At 38.8% G+C, this 25,828-nt stretch overlaps 1 protein-coding gene across 14 annotated transcripts in view; it reads left to right on the top strand.

Moving 5' to 3' along the window:
* Positions 1–25,828, top strand: part of LOC105566931 (dystrophin, isoforms A/C/F/G/H-like) — a 510,950-nt gene that overhangs the window by 176,446 nt on the left and 308,676 nt on the right. For all 14 annotated transcript variants that reach the window (XM_012021369.1, XM_012021359.1, XM_012021357.1 and 11 more), the window contains 3 exons: positions 17,198–17,409; positions 18,931–19,085; positions 19,720–19,909. In XM_012021369.1, the coding sequence (XP_011876759.1) occupies positions 17,198–17,409; positions 18,931–19,085; positions 19,720–19,909 (557 nt within the window). The remainder of the gene's footprint in view (positions 1–17,197; positions 17,410–18,930; positions 19,086–19,719; positions 19,910–25,828) is intronic.

The raw sequence follows: 25,828 nt of genomic DNA, 5'->3' as shown, positions 1-25,828 counted from the left end.
GTTTTTTATATGAAAATGTTCTACTATGCATTCTACACTTGGGTCTGGTATTAGTTTGTACATAAATGCTACATAATTATTTTGGTTTGTATCTATAATATGACACATTGAGGTTACGTTCCTTGAGGTAAGATTTACATTTACCAAACCTCCAAAAACTGTATGCGACTCTGTCGGTAAATCAAACCACTCCAGCATCCCCTTAACCAATTAATATTTCGATCTCGAAACAATCACTGTGAGACTATTGAAAAGTAATTAATATTAGTCATATTGCAATTAAAAGAGAGATCTTTAAAGTTGTATATAGAAATAGAATCATATGAAGAATGTATATATATTACATCATAATTGCAAAAAAAAAAACGTGAGAAGCCGGACGGTTATCAAACGACGGTGTTCGATCAATTATATACGTCATAGGAGCGCAGTGAGGAGTTGGACGTTCATTGATCTCGCGAGGATCGGTAGAGCGTGTAATTGGGCCGCGTTGATAGATGAGCTATGATGTATTCGACGTGTTCGCGATTAAAAGATGGAACGCGCGATGTCCGCTGGATGACCGAAATTGGAAACTTGTTTCGGAAAACGTTATTCTGAACGCGCCGCTTCCTTGTTTTATCCTCGTGATTTACCCTCGGCCTGAAACGTCACGTGCACCCAGCAGAGGGACGCGATGTGTACGTTGCGCTTGTTTGCGCAAGCTTTATTTTATTTAGTCTGTAATAGAACTACTGGTCTATACTTGCCTTACCAATATATTCTCCATAGATTTGCGTCAGTTATAAACGACTTTGTTCCGCAATGATCGAGCGTATTAAATCGTAGTATTTTCAGTGATAAAAAACTGCTTTTTAGCGTAAATACAAGTTTTTAAATATTCGTACAAAGCACGAAAGTACGAAAGTGATTGTTCCGAGTCGCATTAGAAAAATAGCAGAGTTTGTGTACGTGTGATAAAACATTTCACGTGTATTAAAATATCATTAGATACATTAAGAAAATTTGTCAGAAAGATCTCAATATGACAGTTTCTGCGCGTTAAGTGAAGTATTTTTTCCTCTTACCACGCGTTAAAAACTATCGCCACATCAATATAGATTTGAGACGCTGAAGAACTCTTCCGATATATCGATCATTTTACGAAGCACGGGGTGCTGAATCAAAGAAATGACGTTTCTTTCCGCGCTTTTTGACGGCTTATTTGCGCAGCCTCCACCGGTCTTTCGTGTTATTCGTGTCGAACATCTCGTGCGATTCGTTACGCGGATATTCACTCGAAGGCGCCGAGAAAATACTACCACCTGGCTCTCCATATTCGTCGCACGGTTCTCCGCTGAGGACACCGATGAGCTCTGGTCACGGTAGCCCTCAGGACTCGCCGCACGTGGTTAGACATCGCAGGGACTCCGAGCATTCATCTGGCGCTATATCAAGACGTGGTTCGTCGGATGTGGTTTCTCCCCTGCCGGAAGGTCACCCTTTAGGCTCGCCAGACGGCCGCGGCCGTCGACGTTCTGACTACAGTCCTCATCAGGGTAGGTCCATACACGACGTAACGGCAAAAGAATGTGAGATTAAGAAGACAAAGCTGTACTGTTTGGACAGTGGCACGTTGGACAATTGAAGTAAATTGCGAGAAGAATTATTTTACATTTTCAAGAGCTTGCTGCGTTCTCAATACAATGTTTATAATCAACGTACTATCGCTTTGAACACAGGTTCGTTGTCATTGCAATTAGCCACATTTAATCTCGGTATCACAGACGCAATCTACCTACTAGGGAAAAAAACTATGCAAGATTTTTTATTTGATAGGAATAGTAAAATATCATACTATTCTTACAAATAATATAAGGAATCTTTTAATTTATACATATTACGTTTTATTATTTTAAATTATATGCACATATTAATTATGAATCGTATACTTTTTATTATATGTATTCGAGGATTAATTGTCGTGTTAAAATTAATAAGAATTGTCGATCCAAGATTTATCATGACAGTTAAACTCGAATAACGCAAATACGTGCAACGGACGATAGCAGGACAATTAATGTTCTCTCATATGTGCTCTGTTCTGATTAGACTGCGAGCGATTGATCTTACCGCAAGCGTGTCTGCACTAGGCAACCTTCATTTACGAATTTCCTGGGCTCTTGAAAACCCTGTAGAACCCTACGCTGCCCTTTGATCCGACGACCGTGGTTTACAACACAACTCTGCTACGTATTACTCGAATATAACTGAGAGTTGTTACCGTCAAAGGAAATTGTAGACACATACGTTGCGCCATGCTTTAAATACAGTTTGCAGCTTTGTATTCGTATCTATAGTTTATCTTTTTCGCACTTTGTGCTTTTAATGTCGTGCCGCGAAATCACTTTACATGCATATTGATAGTATTTAAAGATTGGCCAGGTACCACAGATTCCTTTTACGTTATGATAGTGTTTCGCGACGCGCTTGATATTAATTACAGAAATTACACGGTTCGAACAACAAGATGAAATTGCCGAAATACCGAGGATACCGTGAGATAATATTCCGTGCTTGTTATAATGAGAAAGTTCGCGTTATCTAAGGGGAATTCGTATCATGCAATATAAACTAACTCGGACAATAAATTAAAAGTTGTGTAACAAAATATATTGACTAATTGGCGTATTCGACATGCACGTAATTGGCTTTCAGAAGTAAATTGCTATCGCAATATTATCGACTTAACGTCATTACGTTATCAGTATTAATTTTTTTTAGCTTTTAACGGTCTCTTTTATAAGGAATATTGAGTATTCGTGTTTGATTGTCAGAACCAAAGGCTTTGTTAATAATTTTTCTATCGAAAGACTAAAGGTTGTTTTTATGAAAAAAAATTAGGTAAAATATTAATTCAAACTAAATTAATATTTAATCAATACACACACACACATATACAATGACTATAATAAAATTATCTATATTAATCAATTGAATTAATTTTTATGATACATGGAACTTACAATATTACGAGTATAATAGAGAATTAAAGATAAAAAGTTAATTTCGATAATATTTTTTTAATGAACAATTGATATGAATAGGATTTTTATCCTTGATTAATCTTTCTTTTCGATATTCTCGATATTACTGCTTTCTGCGAATCTTATTTCCTGCTGATCTTAGGGTGAAGTTGAACGCGATGAATATTTGCATTCAGATAGCCTGAAAGAATGGCTTTCAGGATGAATGACGTTTTTGCATGCGTCCATTTCGCTCTTGGGATATATACTACAACAGTTTACACCTGTAACCAAAGGGTTGAATGAGGTACACTAGAGTGGAGGGTAGTGCGTGTCTGTGCGTTGCACTGAGGGGGCGCGAACGTCATAACTCGCAGTTACGGTTGCGTGTAAAACCGGTCCGGCGTGTGCTTTTGCTTTCTCAGTAGATTGAGTTTATCACTGTCAGACGTAGTAACGGGAGGGCAAACAGCAAGGCGGAAAACATTTGTGCCTCCGCGTTATACTTAGCTCTTTTTAATGGCTTTCAAGCGTCCGCTATTGTTATTACGTTTCGTCATTTCATCATTACCAAGGTAACCTAGATATCAAGTGGACACGTTGCCAGTTTATATCCTTGCTCCCTCGTGGAATGTGCGATTAATGAAAGTCGTCAGATAATTATCGTCCATTCTCTTTTATGGTTGTCTCGTACAGACGCTAGGTATTGCCATTAATAAAAAGCGCCAGACAGCATGTCAGGGGTACGATGGTTTCGTGATACTTGCGCTCTAGCTATGCGGGAGGTCAATAAAGATGTCGTACTACTATCCATCGAAAAATGTCGGCGCCAGACCTCTTTCGTCGGATTTCTTTTGGATTTTTCTGCCCATATTCTTGATATCTCGTACTTCGCTGTGATCACGAATCTCTGGGAAGGAACGCGGCTCATCGAAAATTCAGATATTCGGCCATGGGAATAAACCGTAATCCCACTGGTACGCCTTTGGAAATTGGGACCTCGTTAGCGACGGATGGGGAGAAAAGTTGCATGACTTTCTTTGGAAGGGACAAAAGGTTATTCACCGGTCGCAACGGTCACCTCTTCGACAGATACGCGTGACCGCCTGTACGTAAGCTACTTGCTGCTTTCTTGTCACGTCCAGGCCGTCTGTCTGGAGGAAGAAAGGGGAAGAAAGTGGAAAGTTCAGATAAATTACGATAAAACTGATGGGATCTTCGACGCGGACGGCCGAGTCATCCGTGATATCGAATATGAAGCAAAAGATGTTTAAACAGCAGATTACCGTAACAATAAAGATTTGTTAGAGTCAAGTACTGTATTACACCTTAAAGAAATTTTTAACTCGTAACAGTAACTCATATAAATTTTATTGGTGGGAGAAGAACGGAAAAATTTATAACGGGATTATAAATATTTTTTATAAATATTCTTCTTGTGACAAATAATTCAATTGCCTGTTCTAATGCCACGAGATTTTCGGATAAAAAATGCATGTAACATCACTTTTCCAAACATTGTGTCATGTAATACTTTACAGTGAAATTGAAATTTCGCTTACACGAAATAAATACATATATTTCTCCTCTCTATAATATGGTTTTATTTAATTTATACGTTCGTGGTTTTGAAGCAAAAAGCGTCCGCGAATTAATTTAATGAAATTGCAATAAATTTGTGATCTGTTATATCTGCCATGCTTTTGGTTTCAATATAGTTTTATATAATTATATTATCGTATCCTTTTCGGTTAATTTCAGGATTAAACGTTGATTTCGTTTTGGTAGTTTCCAATGTTAAGTCGCCTAACTTAAACGATGGGGACAAGCGCGGAATAGCGAGTGGCAAAGGAGCTACTTAACATCGCATCGATTTGCATAGAAAGTATCTGCTTTCCGTGGAAATGCAGTTTTAGAAGAACCATAAGGTTGGCAGGGTGAAGAGAGTCAATTAAAATGGTGATCTGATCTGCCGTTTTACTTGTTTTTTCACTCATTTGCCTCTTGTTTCCTATCCAGAACTGGCCACTTTCATGGCAAACATTACTTTTGCTTTAAACAGGCAATAGAATTACTTGCTAACTCTGTCGTTTTTATGCTTATGTTATAATCTTTATTAAAATATATCTTCATATACTATATAGATACAGTATTCACCCATTTGAAATCAAAAAGATTTCGAGCTTCTTTCCTTAGCCCGCGAGCTTCTCTCTTTAAACTGACTAAGCGTCATTTCTTTGGATGCTTTTCATGAAAATATGTCGTTTTTTAAAAATATATTTTACATTAGATTTACCTTTTTACTACTGCACTACTTTTTAATTTTGCAATATTCTTTACATGAATAATATGCGCAAGTTGTATTCGCAACATGTACGCGAGTTAACTTTAATTATAAGACATCTTTATTAATTTTATATTATGGAAATGAAGACTACGAGACGCCCTTTGATTTAGTTTTCTCGTCAACGCGAGCAAGTGTAGTCTGGAAATGAAGGACGGGAATATTTCATTCGTTAAGGGAAGGCAATGAGAGAGAAAAGAATACCGCGTCGTGCCAACGTAACGTACCAGGAATAACGTTTTCATTTGCGAAACTTCATATTGCGGCTTGTATTGTATCTAGGATAGTGGTACAACGCACATTTGTAGGATCGAGTTACGATTTCCCTTTCCTCTGTGTAAAGCGAGATCGGTTATCGATATTTCCCGTGTAAAATGCCCTCTGTTTTAGAAATAACGCCCTGGAAATTGGCGCAACATGTGAGAAATCGCATCATGAATCTTCTGTAAATCGTATCAGTACTACGCCAATCGTGTGTTTGGTACTGCAAAAATAGAAAGCACGGAGGGTTTCGCGATTGCAGGAGAAAAAAAATATATGCAACGTCTCGCCTTTTGCATGGCGATTTTTTCAGACAAGTGACACGTGGCGAAATAATTGCTTTCGAACGATACACACGTGCACTTTGATTTCCAGCAACATTTTTGTGCGTTTCGAGTAAGGGGATGGGTCTCATTAAGGTGGCTCCTGCACGAAGGAGCGGTTAGTACGGGTGCTTTGTAATCTGTAGCTTGACCATTTTTTTACCCAACTATCTTAAGACGTTCGGAATTGCGTGCGACATGACGCGTGCATCGGTGTCGCGGCCAATAAAGAAGACGAACTGCGCAACGTGCAATCTCCGCATGCATTGCAACAGATATCGAAGCGGCGGGAGCCGCGGAACCGCCGCTCGACATGCGAAAATTATCTCCGCGTATGAGCACGCGATTGTGAAACATCGTTTTCTCCCTCGTTTACCCGTTAACTCGCCATTTTTTCGCTCGTCCGTCTCTTTCCTTCGCCCGTTTCTCTCGGTCTCCCCTTTTTCCCTTGCTTTTTGGCCGGCGGTTAACCATTCTCAATTCCGATGCTCGATACCGGTATCGCCCATTCGCTTCGTCCTGTTTCGCCCCGCGCTCGGGCAACTTACGGAAATACGCAGGAGACACCGTCGGCGAATATCGTTCACGGTCAACGTGCCTTACCTCGCGGTTGAAAATCACGTGGATCTACGTGTCGATATCGATGCGGCGCGGGCGGATATATGAGCGGGCTTAGCGGAGGATCGAGGCTGGAAAGAGCACCGCTTTTCGGCAATAACCGGCTTTGAACTGCGTCTTTGCCCGTTCAAATATCCCAGAGACGAATATTTCCTGGTCGCGGGCACTTGGTAGTATCACTTGATCAATACCTGCGATATTTAAAAGACTTTTTCAACGATGATCCGAAATTGAAACCGATCTTTTCGTTATTCTTCGAGAGGGAAGCTAACACATGTATATAAAAATTGAAAATTTATTATTATTTTTCAAGTCAAGTGTCTTTTTTTTAATATAAAAGTGACAAACATTTTGATGAAGCAAGTATTCCAAAATGTCATAAAGTACTTTTTACTCAGTTTATATAAAATATCACCCTCGTTACTTGTGGACTGCATCGTATGTATATGTGTGTAAGTGATAGATTCGATCGAATTCTAATTTGATTTTATTTGAAATATTATTCGACTTTCCGCCTTAATTGAAAATTCCGCTAGTCTAAATGCGGACAGGGAAAAAATCATATTTGTCAGCTGTCTAAGCGTTTAATTAAAAATTCTTTCGATTCGCGGGGTTGCTCCATGGCTGAACGGACCGTTATGTAATCGATAACTTCCATTCTGCCTTAAATTGAATTTATGCACCTCCATTTTCAACGTAGATTAAATATGGGTAGATACGTCGCTAATATCGCTTAAAATTAAGAAGTTTTTCGCACAGTCACGCGGCGAAACAAGATTCTTCATAAAGTCGGATGACGCGGCTTTAATTAGTTTTAAACTCTTTGCAACATCAACTGTTCGAACTTTCGCAGTTACAGAGTCGCGAAACAGTGCTCGCATTGCTGTTGGACAGCGGAGGAAAGGCAAGTTCAGGCTGGAAGGGGTTATACAAGCACGTAATTAACCTTCGCTGTTAATGTTCGCTCTTGCTTCTGACAATGTCGTTGCTAGTCTGTTTTTTTTTATAACTTCGAAAAGAGAGAGAGTTGTGAGCGATGGCTGACTATTAGTCCTGGAACTCGCAACTCGTACGTTTAAACTTCCGTAGAAAAAAAAAATGGGAAAAAGTCGCATTGGTCTCCTTTGATCTCAATTCGGGGGCTGCGCACGGCGCTGGCCTCTACGAAGTCGCAATTATATATTCCGGTCCTTCTTCGGACTCTGTATATTCGTACAGAGGACTGCGAGAGTTGATTTGTTCCTCTCCCGGTGGCTCCTTCCCTCGGCTTAATCGCATTAAAACCAACTGAAAGTTCCTGGGGGTTACGCACCAACTGGCGCAGCGGTGCAGGTCGCCTCTGATTTTCGCGAAAATCCGTTGACGTCCTGTTCCAGCGTATCCCGTTGGATGCAATTGAACTCGACAGCGAGATCGATTTAATACCATCCCGGCACCGTTATGCCGTTCTATAAACTCTTTACATAAGGCATTAGGTGTACTGGGGAAAATCGGACGGCGATACTAAGTGTACGATGATGCATGATGTGCGATACACAGGTGGCACTTTGTCGATCAGGTCCATACGCCTCGCGTGTGAACGAAAGTTTGAATGGAAATTCTTCGGAGCGCTGACGTGACTTCTTGGAAAATAATGAATTCTTAAGTTGTGAGACTGTAACGAGGGAAGTTAGTGACTTCGGTATGTAGCATATAAATGATGTATTTCCATCTTGTACAATATCAGAGAAATAACGAGATCTGAGCAAAACCGTAGGTATAACAGAAGTAATAAAGTAATGGAACGGTTCGAGCATGAAAATTGCACAGCTGTATTGGAAAGCTTTTACAGTTATAACAGGCAAAGTAATGTGATATTTGCTTTCTTCCATGTTGTGCGTGTATGCACTTACGCTATCTCGACATATATAATGGTTGTTTCAAGATAGTAAAGAGACATTTCGACACGTTGTATCAAAAAGGATTTGTGAGAAATGTAGCAGTAATGCAATATTACTTCGTTACATTTTTTACTTGAGTTGACTCCAGCAGAACGTTTGGTAATCTTTTAAATAATTAAATTTTTAACTCGGTCCTTTAAGATCACAAATCAATTGATTTTTAAATAATATACATGCAATTTAAACTTGAATTTTAACGTAATTCCAAATTTCATTCGACCACAGCTGGCCACATTGATTAACCGGTTAATGCAGAAAATTTAAGTCGAGAAGTAGACGCGAGGTTGCCATCTTTATATTGTTATTGCGACAAATATTACCACATGCCTCAGTGGTCGAATTGGTGAGCCTAGAGAGTAAGGGAGGTCCAGGTTCAAACCCTGGCTGAGGTAATGTTTTTCGCAATCGGCTGTGGTTGAATGAAATTTGGAACATTAGTATTACACTGGCAATTTGAAGAAACTAACCTTTGACTTTTAATGTCCTTTTGATTCGGAAAATTACATCTGAGCAGCACTTCATAAATGGATAATGAATAATTTCATTCAAGGGTTTCTCAAACATGTATTTCATAGTGTTATTTGTAGTATATGTTATTTATTATATAAAAACTGGTGAACCGGTTAGTCAATTTGACTGCAAAATAGTTCACAGTAATTTAGTAAAAAATAGACAATTTTTCTCTCTCTCTCTGTTAATTACGCTCTTCTTTCAAGAGCAAAATGCGCGCTATAGCTTGCCATCGTTATCCCGTTCTAATTCATGGACGGTAATAGCGCACAATTTGCAAACAATTTGCAGGAATTACACGGCAATTCCGACGCGTGGCGCGGCACCAGTGCTGTATCGATCAATCATCTCCGAAAAAAATAAGCGCGCCACGTCGTGGTGCGGATTTTCACCTTAAAGCCGTGGAAAAAGAGTGATTTACTATTATTAAAGAATAACCGAGCATCTTATTAAAGATGTAGTAAAAAGGGTTAGTAACGCACGGATATATATCGCGTGTAGCGCTTAAATTTATGCCCGAGTTAATTGAATGCGCCGTGTAAAAAGATTGAAATATAGCTGCAATGGTTTAGGCAGACTCAATGAGTTATGCTCGGCAGTAAGGAGAAAGCTTTTTTTTTGCGAAAGACAGCCCGTCATGAAAAAGCCGGACCTGGGGAAATAATTTAATCGCAGAAAAACTGTTGCCGCATTAACAACGGAGGCTCTCGTCTCTCAAATGAAGAAACTGCATTAGAATTGCGCCACCACTCCAAAGTTTCCAGCGCTATAGTCTGCATGTGTACGATAAGGCGAATCTTGTTCCTGCTTCATGTTCGCCACTTCTTGCGTACTTAATAGCCGCCGTAGCTCATCGCCCAGCCACCCTCGTACATTAGTAGTAATGAGCTGCGTACGAATTGCCTCGGTATGTGTGTGTACATAATGAAATTTTGCGCGGAATATTGCAAAAGTTTTGGGTGTCTAGGGTTGGACAGCCACGTGGACGGCGGCACGGTTAGGCGCGCGTACGGCTAACTTCTATTCCGTCGAGATGTCGCATTATTATACGCCATTTATTCTCCAAAGTCGCGGCTCGCTCCCATTATTGCGTTTCGCGCGAGAAGGCGAAAAAAAAACAACAAAAGTCATACAGGTCCGGACTGGGAGTACAGAGTTTTAATAGTGCTTGAAAAGTTTGAGAAGTAGGGTGAACTTTCTGGTAATAACGTGATAAGTGAGATGAAGTAGGAATTTAAAGTGACGCTGAAGTATAAACGCACATAGAGACAGTCTGAACGTAATATCTTTGAATAAAGAGATCAATATTTGAAATATTATTAAGAGAGATGTGCGACAGAACTCTTTGCACCATAATCGGTTTACCCACGCTTTCCGTTGAGAGAGGGAGAGCGAGAGCGAGAGAGAGAGAGAGAAAGGGGACATATCCGTAGTGTGCCGCGCATCTGAATTTTCCATTTACGCGGCGGAGTTATTATCTGTCTCCCGAGATGCGCCGTAAAGAAATAAGAATATGCACTTCGCGAGCGACGCCGCAACGTTTCTACGAGAGAAATCTTACGGAAATGCAACGCTTTGTAGTTCCCTTCACACGTGACACGTCTCCCCTGCCAGTCCCGTTTTGTTTCTCACGAACGAGAGCTAAAATACACCCCTCGCGAACGTCGCTGAAGTCATTCGTGACACACGAGGACGTTCCTCCGCGCAAAGACAGCTCTCTTTATTGACGCGAATTTCTTACGAAGAGATAAGACCCCGGGTGTACAACGTATACCCTGCCTCGGCTGATTTTCCTCGCGTACAATAAGGATATTGTTCTCGCGCGCCGCGTTCCCTCGGGGTGTAAAGTAAGTGCGTGTAGTTTTGGCGAATGTACGCGGAGTCACAAAGCGGTGGCCTGCGAGCGAAATCTCGCAGTGGGGAAACTCGAAAACGCAACCTCTTGGCACTCGTCTCACGTATCCGCGTCGTCGCGCCGTGCGTCTCGCAATTTCTCATTCCGGGGCCGCGATTTTCCGCGCCTTCCATACTCCCGGCTCTTTCTCTTTCTCCCCCCGTGTTTCCTTTTTCCGTCTCTGCCTGCGAGACGGAAAGAAACTGTGTCTACAGAGCCGGTAATGGAAGAGGGGTTCACACGCGGTCGAAAGCGACGACGACGACTTCGGAGCCGATGAGTCTGAAGTTTATCGGAAATTCCATTTCGGTCGTGTAAAGTTTCCTACCTCCGGCGTTTTATGCGTCGTCTGGTCTCCCGCTTCTCCTTGTCTTCCTCCACCCAGCTTCGCTCTTTCCGGTTGTATTATTCTTCGCTCTCCCCTTTTGTGCTTTCATTAGTCTTATTGTTTTTTTCCTTTGCAAAGCTATCTGCGCGCTGCGAGACCGATTAACGTATCTGTGCGTAAAATCTGTTCTATGGAAAGGCAGAGAGAAGAAGGCAAGGTCTAGGAAATGGCTACTGAGAAGCTTGTGTTTTTTGTTTCTTACTTGCGCGAACTGTGATAATTTGCATGCGAGGAAAGGGTTGGAGCGAAATCACTACTAATGCGTATTGAACAACATATATTGATTGGAAGTATTGTATATGCAATAGATAATTATATGCGGTTTATAATCCCTTTGTAATGCTTTGTGATTAAGGTTAATATTACCATGATTGAAATTTAATAATGAATTATTTAGTGTATTGTATTGGGTTATGTTGTATTGTTATGTTTTAGTTATGTTCCAATTGTCATATTTGTGTGCGCGATATCTTTTACAAATGTTTATTACATTGACAATTTTTACATAGAACTTTTCCCGAAATTACACGAAAAGTCCCTTTTATGTTGGAATTGTTTCCACATTTTCAATACATTCTTATTAAAACACAATATTCTGTAGAAACTTGTCGAATATTTTTGGTAGTACATAATGTATGCGCCTTTGCTCGATCATTACCGCAAAATCTCCCTGAAAACTTTAGTCGGAACTTTCCCCACGGCAAGAAGTAAACCGAAAAAATTCACCAGAGCGCGTTTGAATTTTAACGGTAAAAGTTTTCGACTTTTTTTTGATCCCTCATTGTAAAAATAAGATTGCGGAGCTTTCAGTGGCTTATAATTTTTATTTAACTTTCATAAGAGCAAGCGGAAAGTATTTTCGCATGGTTGATGGATATTGTTTTGCTGAAGATTTTGCCGCGAGTAGCATTTTAATATTCCGTAATTAAGTCTGGACATGGTATCGGTTTTATATAATTAATAAGCCCTAACAAATTTAACGCCGACATAAAAGAAAGTCAGGAGATCGATGCCCCTGGAATTGTATACGCGTGACACAAGTTACACAGATGACTTTCGTTCTCGGGATCTGAAGGAGGATTGAACTGCGCGCGCCAGCTTATTAAATTCAGATACGGATTAAATTAACTCGCTGACGGAGCTCGCTACCTTTCGTCAGTTGAACAACTCTATCTTTATTTGTTTCGAGACCGAGATACCGCGCCGCTTCGAACTACCGTGCGGAACAACAATGAACAAAGCGTGTAACTTTCAGATAACTTTGTCGGCCTGCGTTCGAACGTAATCCACTTGCGAGGCTCCGTAGAAATCTTAGGAGAAGTCAAGTTAACGAAGTTTACGGGAAGTTGAACGTTATTCGGCACGGCATCTTCTGTCGCAGTTATCCGCGTTTCGATTTGTCCGTAATGTTTGCACCTTCGACAGCGTTGACGTCGTCGGTGGATCAAGATGTGGCGTTTCATAGCAAACGCGAATTAATTACATGGTGATCTTACGTTGACGCATAATAGCTTTCATCTTATTATATTGCTTACAACGTGATGATTATTATGAATATTTTAATATTTCATCGAAGAGGTGATAAATGGGGAGAAACGATGATTGCATAAGTCAACTTATAGAATCTATGCTTATACTAAGAAAATACACCCGACACAGTACGTTTTACTTTTTTTCGCTTACTACAATAGATATTTTACTAGAAATTTGCATAATATATAGTTAAAAATTAGAAACTGAATGTACAGTCTTTATTTTTAAGACGCCCTTGCCGGATAGTAGGGAAGGCCAGGTTCTCATCCTGGCTGAGGTAATATTTTTCGCAATATATTATATTATTTACAGATTATTTCTAAAAGATGCTTATTAGGCACGAAGATCCGGCATGGCGTTAGGCCTTTCTGAATTTATTTTTGTTAATTTGTTAGTAATCTCTTATGTTTTTTAGCAAAAGAAATTGGTGTCTTCTTAGGATTACGTTAACTTGTTTTACCTCACATATATGTCTTTAGTTATTTTAGTTATTTTATTGTATTATCAGAATACAAATTCGAATGGATTTAACTAGCCGTCAGAATGTGACGCGTTCAATATCGTGGAAATGAGAGACAAAGAGAATAATTTATCTACATCTTTTTTAATCTTTGTTTTTACTACTTTTACTGAGAAACGTTTTGCAAATATCGATCCAATTCCCAATTAGCATCAAACAAGCGAAATATATTTTCGTCGGACGAGATAACGAATGAATAGGTGACATTCAAATATATTTTCTATTACATTTTATTAGATAACAGCCGAGTAATTTTTTTCCCCGTTTTTTTTTACGTCAGAATTAAGCTTTAAAAAGTGCCTGCTTGTTATTTATGAACTTGAAATGAAATGCAATTTGGAACTTTACAATTTACTAATTAGTCAATTGGAGGAGAGGAAGGGAGAAAGAAAGAACTTTGCGAGTTCGCGAGAATTTCGCGATGCAGTCTTACATTGATACCGTGAATCTCGATAGTTTCGTAGACAATGCGTTCTTGGCAACTTTGCGACTCCCCAGTGAATATGCGCTCGTCAGTTTTGCATGTATATGACTATCTGCATAATCTATACTAACTCGCGCAACATGTACGTGTATGTTTGCTATAGCGGAGGTCGTTGGCAGACTCAGGTGTGTCGATAACTCATTCCAAGTGCCTTGAGATACTGTATATATTTTTCCTCCAATAACTACCACGGTTCCATGTATGCGAAAGTCGTCGTTCGCGTTTCACGATTGCGGTTATTCTGAGCGATTTATCGATTTACGAAGAAATTAAGTCGCAGTTATTGAATCCCGGGCTTTAATTAAGGTAAAAAAAAAAGAGATGTATTTATTATGTTATCACGATAATCGAAGTCGTCGTGTAAAGCATTTAATAATATGGTGTATTTATCAAGTTTTTTTAGTGAACCAATAAAGGTGAAATATCAAAGTTAATAGAAAATTGAAGAGCGTGTGTGTGCATTTATCGCACTTATATTAAAATGCTCGATGAAAGCTTTTCTTCGCGAGAACAACGTTCAATAAATGTAACTTCCAAGTAAATATCTTTTTATCTTAATGTGATTTTCCTTACGTTTGGAAAGTCTGTCCAACCGGGAACATTAATCTTCTTCAGATTTTAATAGACATGACAACGAGTGTTCGGTCACTCCCTTATGACTGATTTATATAACGGGAAGGAAGAACGATGCACGTTATGTCCTGTTTATTTTCCCTCTTTTTATACATATAATATATGAGAAGTCTACTTGAATACATTTTATCACCAGCATGAATTCTCTTGATTATACAGAAATAATTTACGCGAACGTTTAATTACACAGCTGTTAAATGTCGATGTTGAATTTAAGGATGAATAACATTAAAAGTGTTTCTGGAATAAATCATCGGCTAAAATTAATGTGTAAATATTAGACTGTTAAAGATCACATTTTAAAAAAATTGAGAGCGTTAACGTGAAATGAATATTAATGAATAATTCTTAACTATTATCCACCATTATGGAAAGCAATTTTTCATATTTTGTTACCGTCAGTTTTGATACTCCTGATTTTTTTGTCAAGGGGTAATTATCTGACGTAATCGGGATCGAGAACTAATTAAAACTATGTCGACGCATTCATCGGATCGTCGTTAGGATGGAATTAGACAGGATTATCGGAGCAAGCGTCGCTTCTAAATCTTTCTCAACTGATCTCGGCACTTGTAATTTGCATGCAGGCAGAAAAATATACGTTGGCGGATATAATAAGGGTGGGTCCGAAGTGCAGGTCGAAGTGCATACGGGTCGATGAGGGCGAATTGCTCTCATAATAAGTCGTTGAAAGTCATTGAAGTAACGCCCCCCCCCATCTTTCGCACGACGTTCTTTAGCGGACGGGGCGATAGAGCCGAGCCTTTTGAAAAGTGCACATTTGAGATCCGTCTTTTAACCCCTTATCCGTCGCCTCCAAATTACGCGTGACACTTATTCATGACCGGATTATTGAAGTCTTGCTTGGTTTATAAGTGTGTCGCGTGTCGTTTAATATATTTGAATAATGGAGGAAACGCGGCGTGTTAAGCGGAACAGTTAGAACTTTGAAAATAGTGGAAACTATTAATACAGCAAACACATGAATATGTAAGATCTGTGAGTCCTTTACGATGCAAATTGTCCTCACGGTTTCACCGTGAGCGAATTCACCGTAATTTGTTACAATTTATCGCTTGTGATTCCCTCGCAAGAAAAATATATCTTTTTATTTTGAGCGTTGCTCAAAATAACAGTGTATAAAATATGAAGAATATAAATAGTTCTAAACAATATTCTTCATAAAATATAAACATAAGTTTATATTTTCAACCATTTTTATATCCGCTTTTTTCCTGATTTTTCAGGGAGGGATTTACGTTTCAAATAAATTATGTTCGATTATGCAGTTATAAGTTTTGTGCTCGTTAAATTTAGCATTAAATTTTGAATATAATAAATAAGTTATAATGTTTGTTATTTTATTATGTTGGATTAATTATTATCATGAATTTTGAAAAACAAAATTAAAACCTTCTCGGAGATGAATAGCAAAATCTAGGGTTTCAGGAGCATGTAAAAAAAAAGGATATATTTTATTTCGAAATTCGTAGTGTTTCCAAGGTTTGTATATAACATGATATTTTTCACCTATCATGTGAAAAATTCATCAATGATTTTCCTATATTAAAGAAATACTTTTATTAAAAATCTTTCGAATACCCTGCGGCGCACCGTTAATATTTTGAATATTTGGAACAAATATTTTGATTGAAAAGATATACTATGCAAATGCAATGCTTTTATCGAAATTAAAAAGTTTTGTATCTCAGCCGTTTATTTGTTCTTCATATGTTTTCATTAAAATAATGTTAATCGCGCGCTTTCGAAATGTGCGTTGACAGAATCGTTATGAGTTTCCTTTATGAAGGAGTATTTATCTACCAGAATTGTTGTTATTTTAGTTTCCGTGCTGTTTGGCGATATGCGCTCTCGAAACATCGCGCATATAAGGTGCATTCTTAAAGGTATACGGACATGCTCACGCGTGCGAATTTTGTTGCTGCGGACATTGAATCGTTGCCAGTGTTTTGCGCCTGCTTTATCCAGCTGTGCTCTCTAACTTGCCATTACAATTTGGATTGTTTCCAACTGATGCCTCGCGTACGGCGTGAATTTCGACGTAGGCTTTTTGTTTCAAGGGATGTACGAAAAGGTGTAATGGGATAGGATTTAAAGAAACTTGAAAAAGAAAATAGCAATCCGAGTGCTACCACTTGTGATATTTCTCACTTAACATTTGATACTATGTTTGAGTGAGGTGTTGACTTATTGTTAATTCGTACATATGACATGTTAAGAAAGAAATATCACGTACAAATTGTAGCACTATGTCAATGCCTTCCACTGCTTGGCCATTCGATGCACTTTGTTAATTCGGTGCTTTTAAGGCGTAAAAATATCTTTGAGAATCAAAGCAATTTGTAAAAAGTGACTTTGTCCGTCAGGAAACTCAAACATTTTGTGTGCTCTTAATTATATTAATTTCACTTCGCTGATATTGATTATGTATCCTTTTTATAAAGAGAAGATCTTGATAGCGTGCGTGAAAGCGTTTTTGTTTAAAAATCAGATTCAACGCTGTGAAATCTTTCACGCATATTTTCAGCACACGATTTATCCAAAAATTTTGTAGCACAGTGTGATTAGTTTGCAAGCTAAGAATTAAAGTTGTTCCAGTGATTTCAGTGTCAGAGATATTCGCTATGTTTTTCGTTTTAATGGGACTTAAAAAGAAGTGATAGTTATATACACGCTGCAGTGGCGTGTTCTCACCCCCATCGTTTACCTGCTTAATGTTGCAGTCACCAAGCTGAGGGAGCACTGGGATGAGACGAATTCGAAAGTCATGCAAAGGAAGACGCAGTTGGACATGATGCTGGGAGACAGTCAACGATATGAGGCGAAGAGAAACGAGGTGGAGGTCTGGCTAGCACGAATGGAAACTAGACTCGAGAGAATGCGAGCTGTGGGACACACCGCCGACGTACTCGAGGCGCAGCTCAGGGAACAAAAGGTACATCGAACTCCCTTTCTGTCTTTCTGCAAGTAACCGCGTTAGCTCTTCGAGTCGATGAGTTTTCAGTGCTCTGCGTGAGAAGTGTCTTTAGCGAATGGTGAGAATAAAAAAGGAAGAGCGCGACAATGCATCTGCCTATTCGGTAAGACTGAAAATGTTGAGTAATTGATGCAAATTTAATGAAGATTGATATAATCTGTAAGTTGACACGAGAAGAAAATTTATTAAAGCGCCGGTTATTTGGTGGAATTGCGTTGAAATACTGTTACGTTGGAATGTTACAAAGGCATTCATTATAATCTAGTATCTTCATGCTTTGAACGGTATCAATTGTAAACAGTGTTATCTTGCGCCTCGTCGTAATATTTAGAAACTTCTAATTTTGGCCTTACGAAGATATTCTATTTTTTTAATGTAACGTAGCTCATTTTCAATAGGTTTCAACAGTGCATTTTTAACCTTTTCCGTGATATTGAACGAGATATCTGCTGACTAATATTATTTCGTTGTACAATAGAAAAGCTTGCGCATTATAACTTTCTCCGGACACAGATTACGTAACATTAAATGTTAGAAAATTTGTTTCATCATAAAGTTTATCATTATAAAAATTTATGCCGCAAATAGCGTAGGAGTATTATAAAATTTCTTTCGTATTATTATGTAATATGCCTACGCAAGCACTGAACGTACATGAGAAGTTTGCAAATGTTTTCTAAAAAGCCACAAACTTTTCTCATTCGTAAGCAAAATTAAAGAGAGCGAGCCTTTTTGGAATCCATCTACCCAGTAATAAGCCCTTTCTAGTAATTTTCTCCTACTTTGCATACGAGAGTATAACGCAGTCTGAGAAAAAAGGTTGCGGGGAGGGAATGGAGCTTCCAACGTCTCAATCAACGAGATCTCAGCTGGCGAAGCACATTACGTGCGAGAAGCTCTGTTTAGATTCAAAAGAGCCGAGTGAGATATTCATGGAATAATTTATTTTCGCAGTAGTGTTCCTTCACATTTCCTTTGAGTGGAACGCACTTGCTGTGTTTCTTACGAGCCTTATGTATGTCTCCTAAAGAGATTCCTGAATGGAATGGCTCATGAAACCGTCCTACATAATTATTTTGTTGTTTGCGAGCAATATCTCGATTTTAATATCCTTTTATAACATAATTTTATTTTCACGAGCATCTCTTTCAATCGCGATCTTGCAGTTTTCATCTGCTAAAAAAAAGTTCATTATTTATACAGAGGTTTTATCTCAATGCACTTTGCAAGTCTGATCGGAACCAATCAGTGCCGACGGATATCCAAAGAAAAGTTGCATCGTACAGTATATCGGCGTAAAACTTTTAGTCGAAGCTCTCTTCGAAGGTTTAACTTCGCTGACTTATCGAGGCTCGAGTGCAAAAGAGGCACGGCTTCTTCTAACTCGATACGAGGCAAGAGTTAGATAAGTTTCCTTTTTTCGCCCGCTGGCCCACCTTCTTCGATTTCACGATCTCGTTCCCTTTCTTTTCTTCACAGTCGTTTCACGCCGAGCTGCACCAGTACAAACATCACATTGAACTTTTTAATCAGCTCACTCAGAAGCTGATAGCGGTTTATCAGCAGGACGACACGACACGAGTGAAGAAAATGACGGAAACGATCAATCAGAGATACAACAATCTTAATACGAGGTAAAGTAACGATGATTTTTTATTTGCCAACATTTTTTGCAATTTTTGGAAACATTCTTTTTACAGTTTAGCCTTTATCGATATTAAGCTCATGAGATAAGTAGAATCAAATAAACTGAATTCATTAGATTGTTAATTGATTAAAAAATACTAATGAATTTAGTGAATATAAACTTTGATATTCGTTTATGTACAATATGTTTTAAAGCAGATTAAGTTTTCTGAACTACAGCTATCAGAATCTAACTGAAGAAATATGTATAAAAATGTAGAAAAAAATTTCTTGTTTCCTGATTAATTCGCTGCAATTTTTATTTGAATACATTTTTAATCTGTACTTTATTTACCGAGATATTTTATATATTGAAAGTTATAAAGTTGTATAAGTGACAATGGCGAATAATGAGTAAAATAATAAAATTTTTGTTAATAGAAGATTGAATTCTCCGAGTGTGCCAATAAAGAAATCGTAATCGCGAGAAAATGTTCATCTTCTAGGGTAGTTTGTAGACCAAACATGGCGCATTTACTCTAGTATTTCCGTCGCGTCTATAGCGTCTCGAGTTAAGGAACTTTGCTTCGAATTAAACTGTAGATCACGAATGTAATGCTGTATCGACCGATCCGTTTCCAGCATCATCAATCGAGGGAAACTACTGCACTCCGCGATGAACTCGCTCCACAACTTCGACCGGTCTCTAGACAAGTTCTTGGCCTGGTTGAGTGAAGCAGAGTCCTCGATGGAGGGATTGGAAGCGGAAGCCGATCGACTGGGTGGACGACGAGACCAGGGCGCGCTCAGACGACCGCAACATCAGCTTAAGGTAAGATTGTCACGTTCGCGCAAATCTCGCGACAAGTTCCGACACGGTACCCTGGTAGCGTAAGTGTTATGATCCGATGTAACACAGCCGCAAATTGCGTCGTTTATCGTTGCGACACGAGAAATCGCTTATTTTTTTCTAATTACTCGAGCTGAGCATCTTTCGCGATACGAGATGTTACTTTCTTTATGATTTATGCCAGTAGCCGTGCATGTAATGGAAAATATTGGCCGTCTAATTTTAGATATTCATCCATAAATGTATCAGTAGATCGGCGCAACTAATGATAACACTGAGCGTCTTTATTAGCGTTGCAAAAGACAGAGAAAGTCGCGTGTACGCTCACGCGTTGCACGCTTTAAAAAAGACTGCCATGGGGTATCGTTAAAATAAGTAAATGTATCGAATTTTTTAATCGCATTAAAACTAACAAAATAACATTTTCAAATATAAATCCTTTCTGTTCTGACACAAGACAGAATTATGTCGTATCAACAAGATTTTCATTTTAATAGGAAAGAAAAGGGGAAAGATTTTATTAGAACGGTTTAGTAGCAAGATAATCAGGTATTTTACGAATATAATTTTATGGATATTTGACAAAACGTTTGAATTATTTTTTAATTATCGCATATTACGATTTTTACTTATTGTGCAAGTTGAATTTGTTTTTTTGATACGTTTTAAATTTTATTACAAATTGCTACGTACGCGACATTCCCGTGCGAATTATACGGAAAAATATATCACGGCGCATGTTGGGTCAAGCAGAGGACCAAATTTTTTATCATGCGTGCATCACAATATGGATTGATTAGGAGTTCAATGCGTTTCGATCGGATCGCACAATAGCGTTCGTCAAGATTTTCGATCTCTTCGCGTTGCGCATTTTTCTGCGATACGTAGCCGGTTTTGCGACCGATTGCTATAAAAGCGTATCAAAACGTCAAGCAGTCGGCGTATCGACGTATCCATTAAAAAGAAGAAGCTCGATATCGAGTACCGATATAATGCGGCGACGGACCATCAGTCTTTGCGCTCGCGAAATGTGCTTTCCGCTTTATATACGATTCCCAGAGCGTGAAGATTTAAATTCTCGTACGCCACGCGTGCGCTCGCGGTTGTTTTTCGTCGCGTTGACGCATCCGGTAAATTTCTCACCGCAACTGGCAGCCATTGCATTCACGTGCTGTGATTTAGTTACCCTGTAATTTTGCATTTGAATCGGATGCTTTTCACGCGACCTCCGATGTTTTTTGCCGGCACGTTACCGATTTTTTCACGGCCGTTGAGCATTTCATTAATTTGCAAGCGATCATTCCCTTCGTTCGTCACGCGGTAAACGTAGAGCAGCGAGATTCTCGTGGAGAGAAAAGAAAACAAATTTCTCACGAGTTTGTGCAATATTTATTGAATTGCGGAAAGAATTTCACGCAATTTCACAATTTTAGATAAAACAACGATTTAAAAAAAGTCGAATGTTGAGTTAATACTGTTTATAAATAAATCGTGCGGCGATAGAAATCGAATCAGATACACAAGTAGAAAATGAGTAATAATGAACGTTGAATGCGTTTTAGTAAGACCGCGTAATTATATGCTGCGTGTGCGCGATTATTAATCATTTCAAGAGATAGCTTGCGAAATTTCGTACTGATGAACCGCGCTTTCGTACTGACGTTGTACCACACAATATAGTATCTCTATGTGTTTCTTGTTCTGAAACTAATTGACTTTTAGTATTGAATTATGAGTGAACGCGAACATGACCCACGCGTCTGTGGGGATCGTTATATTGTAATACTTCTATTCCATAATTATTGACAGCAACTCTGTCAGTACGTGTTTGCAGTCGCCTTACCCGTTACGTTCTATTTGCTCGCCGAGACAGCACTAATTATTGACAGAAACAAGCGCGATTACCGTCGGTGAGCTAGACTTTGATCGATTGCGTGTAATATTTAAGAGCAAACGATCCGTCATTGAAGCTTTAGTTTCTTGCATTTTAGAAGCAGACACCGCGTTGGTCAAAGATCAGTATTTTTAAAGTGAACAAAATTCGGAAGGTAAATTTTTATTACTGCCTGTTATTTACACTGCAAGCTATTTATTGCTTAAATTCTGGTTTCATTTGATTATTTGGTTTTTAATTTTAGTCATATGCGTTCGAAAAAATTGAGCTTTGATACATTATCGGAAAAATTATTAGTATCGTTTTAGTGTGACGCATATTGTACTTTATTGCAATATCTATGTATTTCGTTTAATTGAGAAATATTGTATTTTTAAGAGAATCTTTTCGCGTGTACTATTATTAAACAAATTTTTCGTTAAATTGCGTTAAAATTCAATTGAGATAATCTCTCTATTAAATTTTAAAACAATTTTTACAAAAGTGCGCATATTATTTAATTTGTTATGAGATCAAATTTACTAATAACATCCCGTTATACCATAATCACTTATATTATGGCGAATCTCTCCTCTCCGATTCATTATCGAAATGATCGATCGCTGACAATAAAATTTACTCCATTGCTAGTAACGAAAGCAAACGATTAACATAATAATCTTTCTTCATTAATTTTCAACGATAGTTGACAATATAATATTTACAATGTTTGCTATTGTGTGTTGGAAAATTTAACATAATGTTGATAAATATTATAAGATTATAATGAATATTGAAATTAGACGCGAAAGAAGTTTTCTATGCGCCGTTAATTAATCCTTTTTCTATCACGTACCTTGTATTTGGAAACGGCGAATGCTATACCATTGGATATGCATACGTCCAATAAATGACGGGAGCATAATTTATAAGCTGAAATTACTAGCAATGTGGAAATAGCGATTATTTGCTCAATCATATAATAACTGATTGGAATTTATTATTCGATCGGTCGTATCCATCACGAGTAGTTAGCTAAAATGTGTAATATCCTATTGCGATAGTTTCTGAAATAGCGCGCGAATGTCCAGAAATAATCGATCGTGTTATTTGCTTCGCACATCCGCTGGATTTTGTATGCCTCTCATTTTGTGTCTTTTTTTGTTTAAGACTCACATGCCTTTTATAGCTTTAAACTCTTTTAAATATGATAAACGCCAAAGTTCCGTGTTCGGTGCGAAACAATTATGAGCTGGCAATTATTATTCCAAGCTTATATTTTCGCTCGTTGTACACGCGACGCGACATCATGCTAATGTTACCGTGTATGGAGTGGAGTATCGCGAAAAACTTGTTATCGCCTCTTGTTACAATGAGTCGCGCAAACGAAACCTTTTTTTCCTGGCGCATCGCGTTTTCATGTGGGAACCATGCTGGCCGTACCATCTGGCACTCGAGACTAATTAACTTCGGGGAGCGTGCCCATTTTACCCTTGCTAAACTCTTTGTACCTCGTTGACACAATTTTCAAGTTATTCGTGCCTATAGCGATATAATTTATTTCGAGCCCGCGGTACTATTTTTATTTCGCCGTTCATGGGGACCCAAGACTTAAAGGATATATATATATTAAATCGAGCCTGAAAGAGTCCTGCTACAGAGCTCTTACTTAGTCGCTTATTTACATACGACGATAAATATGGAAATCGAGAGGCGGATAAGTAGGACGCCTTTTCCCCTTTGATTGTAAAGCTCCTTTCATTGTTTTATGGGTTCGTTGCACTCGCGGCGAAGAAATTAGAGGCGAACATCAAATACCGTTTGCAGTTCCTACGAAAGCTAACGAGCTATCGGGCAGCAATTATATATCTTTTAAATTCACGAATGAATAAATTATTAAGTTTCGCCTTGGCAAACTAAGACGCAATGAACTCAAATAGAACGGTAATATTTTAATATTTTTACTAGCTGTAACGATTGCAGTATTACTTCCGAAACGTACCACTGGACGTTATATTACACTTTTGGTCGACGTCACTTGTATTTCTTGTGATATTTGATATACGACAAACATCACCTGCCTCAGTTCCGCGTATCCGCGCTAAACATACTGCGATACAATATTCAGAGGAATAATGCATAGCGTCTGTCAGTGTACGCGCACATATTTGTGGCCGAACTATTGAACTAGCGATATTTCTTGAATATGGTAGTCGCCGACTAGTTTCGCAACGACGCGGCTCTGTATCATAGTTTACAAACGTCAGTGCGATTCAACTAATGAATTATCGACCTGTGCCGCCGCGTCGGACGTAACTTATGTGTGCACCACTTGCCCGCGTATCTACCTCCCGTCTTTCGAGAGCGCATCTAATAGAATTTCCAGTATCATTGTCGAAAACACGCTTATTCTCTCTGTTTGAGCCGCAATCTGTTGGCTCCAGCTTGCATACTTACGTCGATATTACGTCGTCCAACGAAATTATTTCTGAGCCGTGCAGCTGAGTCTTGAGATATTATCCCGACGTCAATTTCGTCAAGTGTAGTCTTTTAAAAAAGATTGGTTCGCTCCGTGTATCGTGCACGTAAGATCTAAGATGTTTAAACATGTCCGGCGATTATTTACGTGTTTCTAGTGATTATTTGGATTGTAACGAAGCTTTACGTAAAAAGCTGCCATTTGTCTTGATAAAATATGAGATGTTCACTTCATTTTGCCAGAAAGTAATAACGTGTCGCAAGTTTCTTTCAAATTGCGCGTCCTTTGGCAGTCCGCGACATCAAAGAGATACATCTCGAAGCGAGACATTGCACATTCACGATTTATGAATTGCGAAATGTAGAACTCGTTGCACTACGTGATGTCTCGTGCCTCCAAGATTCGCGCAGCGCTCGAATCCGGGCACGCTTTGCCTGGCACGAGGCGGCAGGGGCTTCGCGCGTGCTTCAGAACTTTAACTTTTTCATTCGAGACCTCTCATTGTGCGTCATATCGGAATTCCACTGCTTTTAGGAATCGTTTATACGGAAAATAGGGAGCATCGATCGGGGAGTCGCTTACGTGACCCGGACTTACGTTTCGCCTTTAGATGAACAAAGAGAGCGCGAGCCCTTTCTCATATTCATGGTAAACACGGTACGCTCCGCTTCGTTAAATCAACCCTGCCGTGGCTAATCCGGTTTAATGCAATTTCACTTGGTGGCTCTCTCTCTTTTTTTTCTTTATTGTAGAGCCATATACACTTTACGAGTCGAGTCCTCCGCTGTCCCTGCGGTAAACCCGCCTTCGTACTTAGGCGTCATTAAATGTGCAGAACCGTGATTTATTGGTGCATCGGTCGATTTACGAAAGTAGAGGGCAAACGAGGCGCTCCGTGCGATAATCAGCACAGTTTAGTCAATTGTTACCAACTATTGGATTATATTTTTTGCAAATAATGTGTTTTAATAAATTAGTATGGCTCATATGTGTTAAACACAAATTTCATAGAATTTAAAGGACTCAGAGCCGTGACAGGGTGGCAGTGTCTAAATATTCTATTCTAAGTTTATTGCGAAAAAATATCACCTCGGCCAGGGTTTGAACCTGGACCTTCCTCTCGCTAGGCGGGCGTCTCAACCAATTCGACCACCGTATCAGTGGAACACTGTGTTTCGTACATTACACAAATGTTTTCACGAATTGACAGTTCTAGGAGGAAAAGATGCCAAAAGTGCAGATCACTCCAGCATCCCCTTAAGGGGATGCTGGAGTGATTCTGCACTTTTGCACCTTTCTAACCTAAAAACTGTCAGTTAGCGGAAACATTTGTGTAATATACAAATTAAATGGCTTACGTGTACAGATCGAAAGCAGCTTGCTATTCCGGCCAAATGAAAGAACAATATGGCATCACTGAAACTAAGTTTGTAAGTCTAATAAAAAATAATAGTGAGCAACACACATACTACATGTACTGTATGTATGTGTTGCTCACTATTATTTTTTATTAGACTTACAAACTTAGTTTCAGTGATGTCATATTGTT

This window comes from Vollenhovia emeryi, unplaced genomic scaffold, assembly GCF_000949405.1.
Source record: "Vollenhovia emeryi isolate VEMERY1.0 unplaced genomic scaffold, V.emery_V1.0 DF939141.1, whole genome shotgun sequence".
Taxonomy (NCBI): Eukaryota; Metazoa; Arthropoda; class Insecta; order Hymenoptera; family Formicidae; genus Vollenhovia; species Vollenhovia emeryi.
This window is presented reverse-complemented; position numbering and strand designations above follow the sequence as displayed.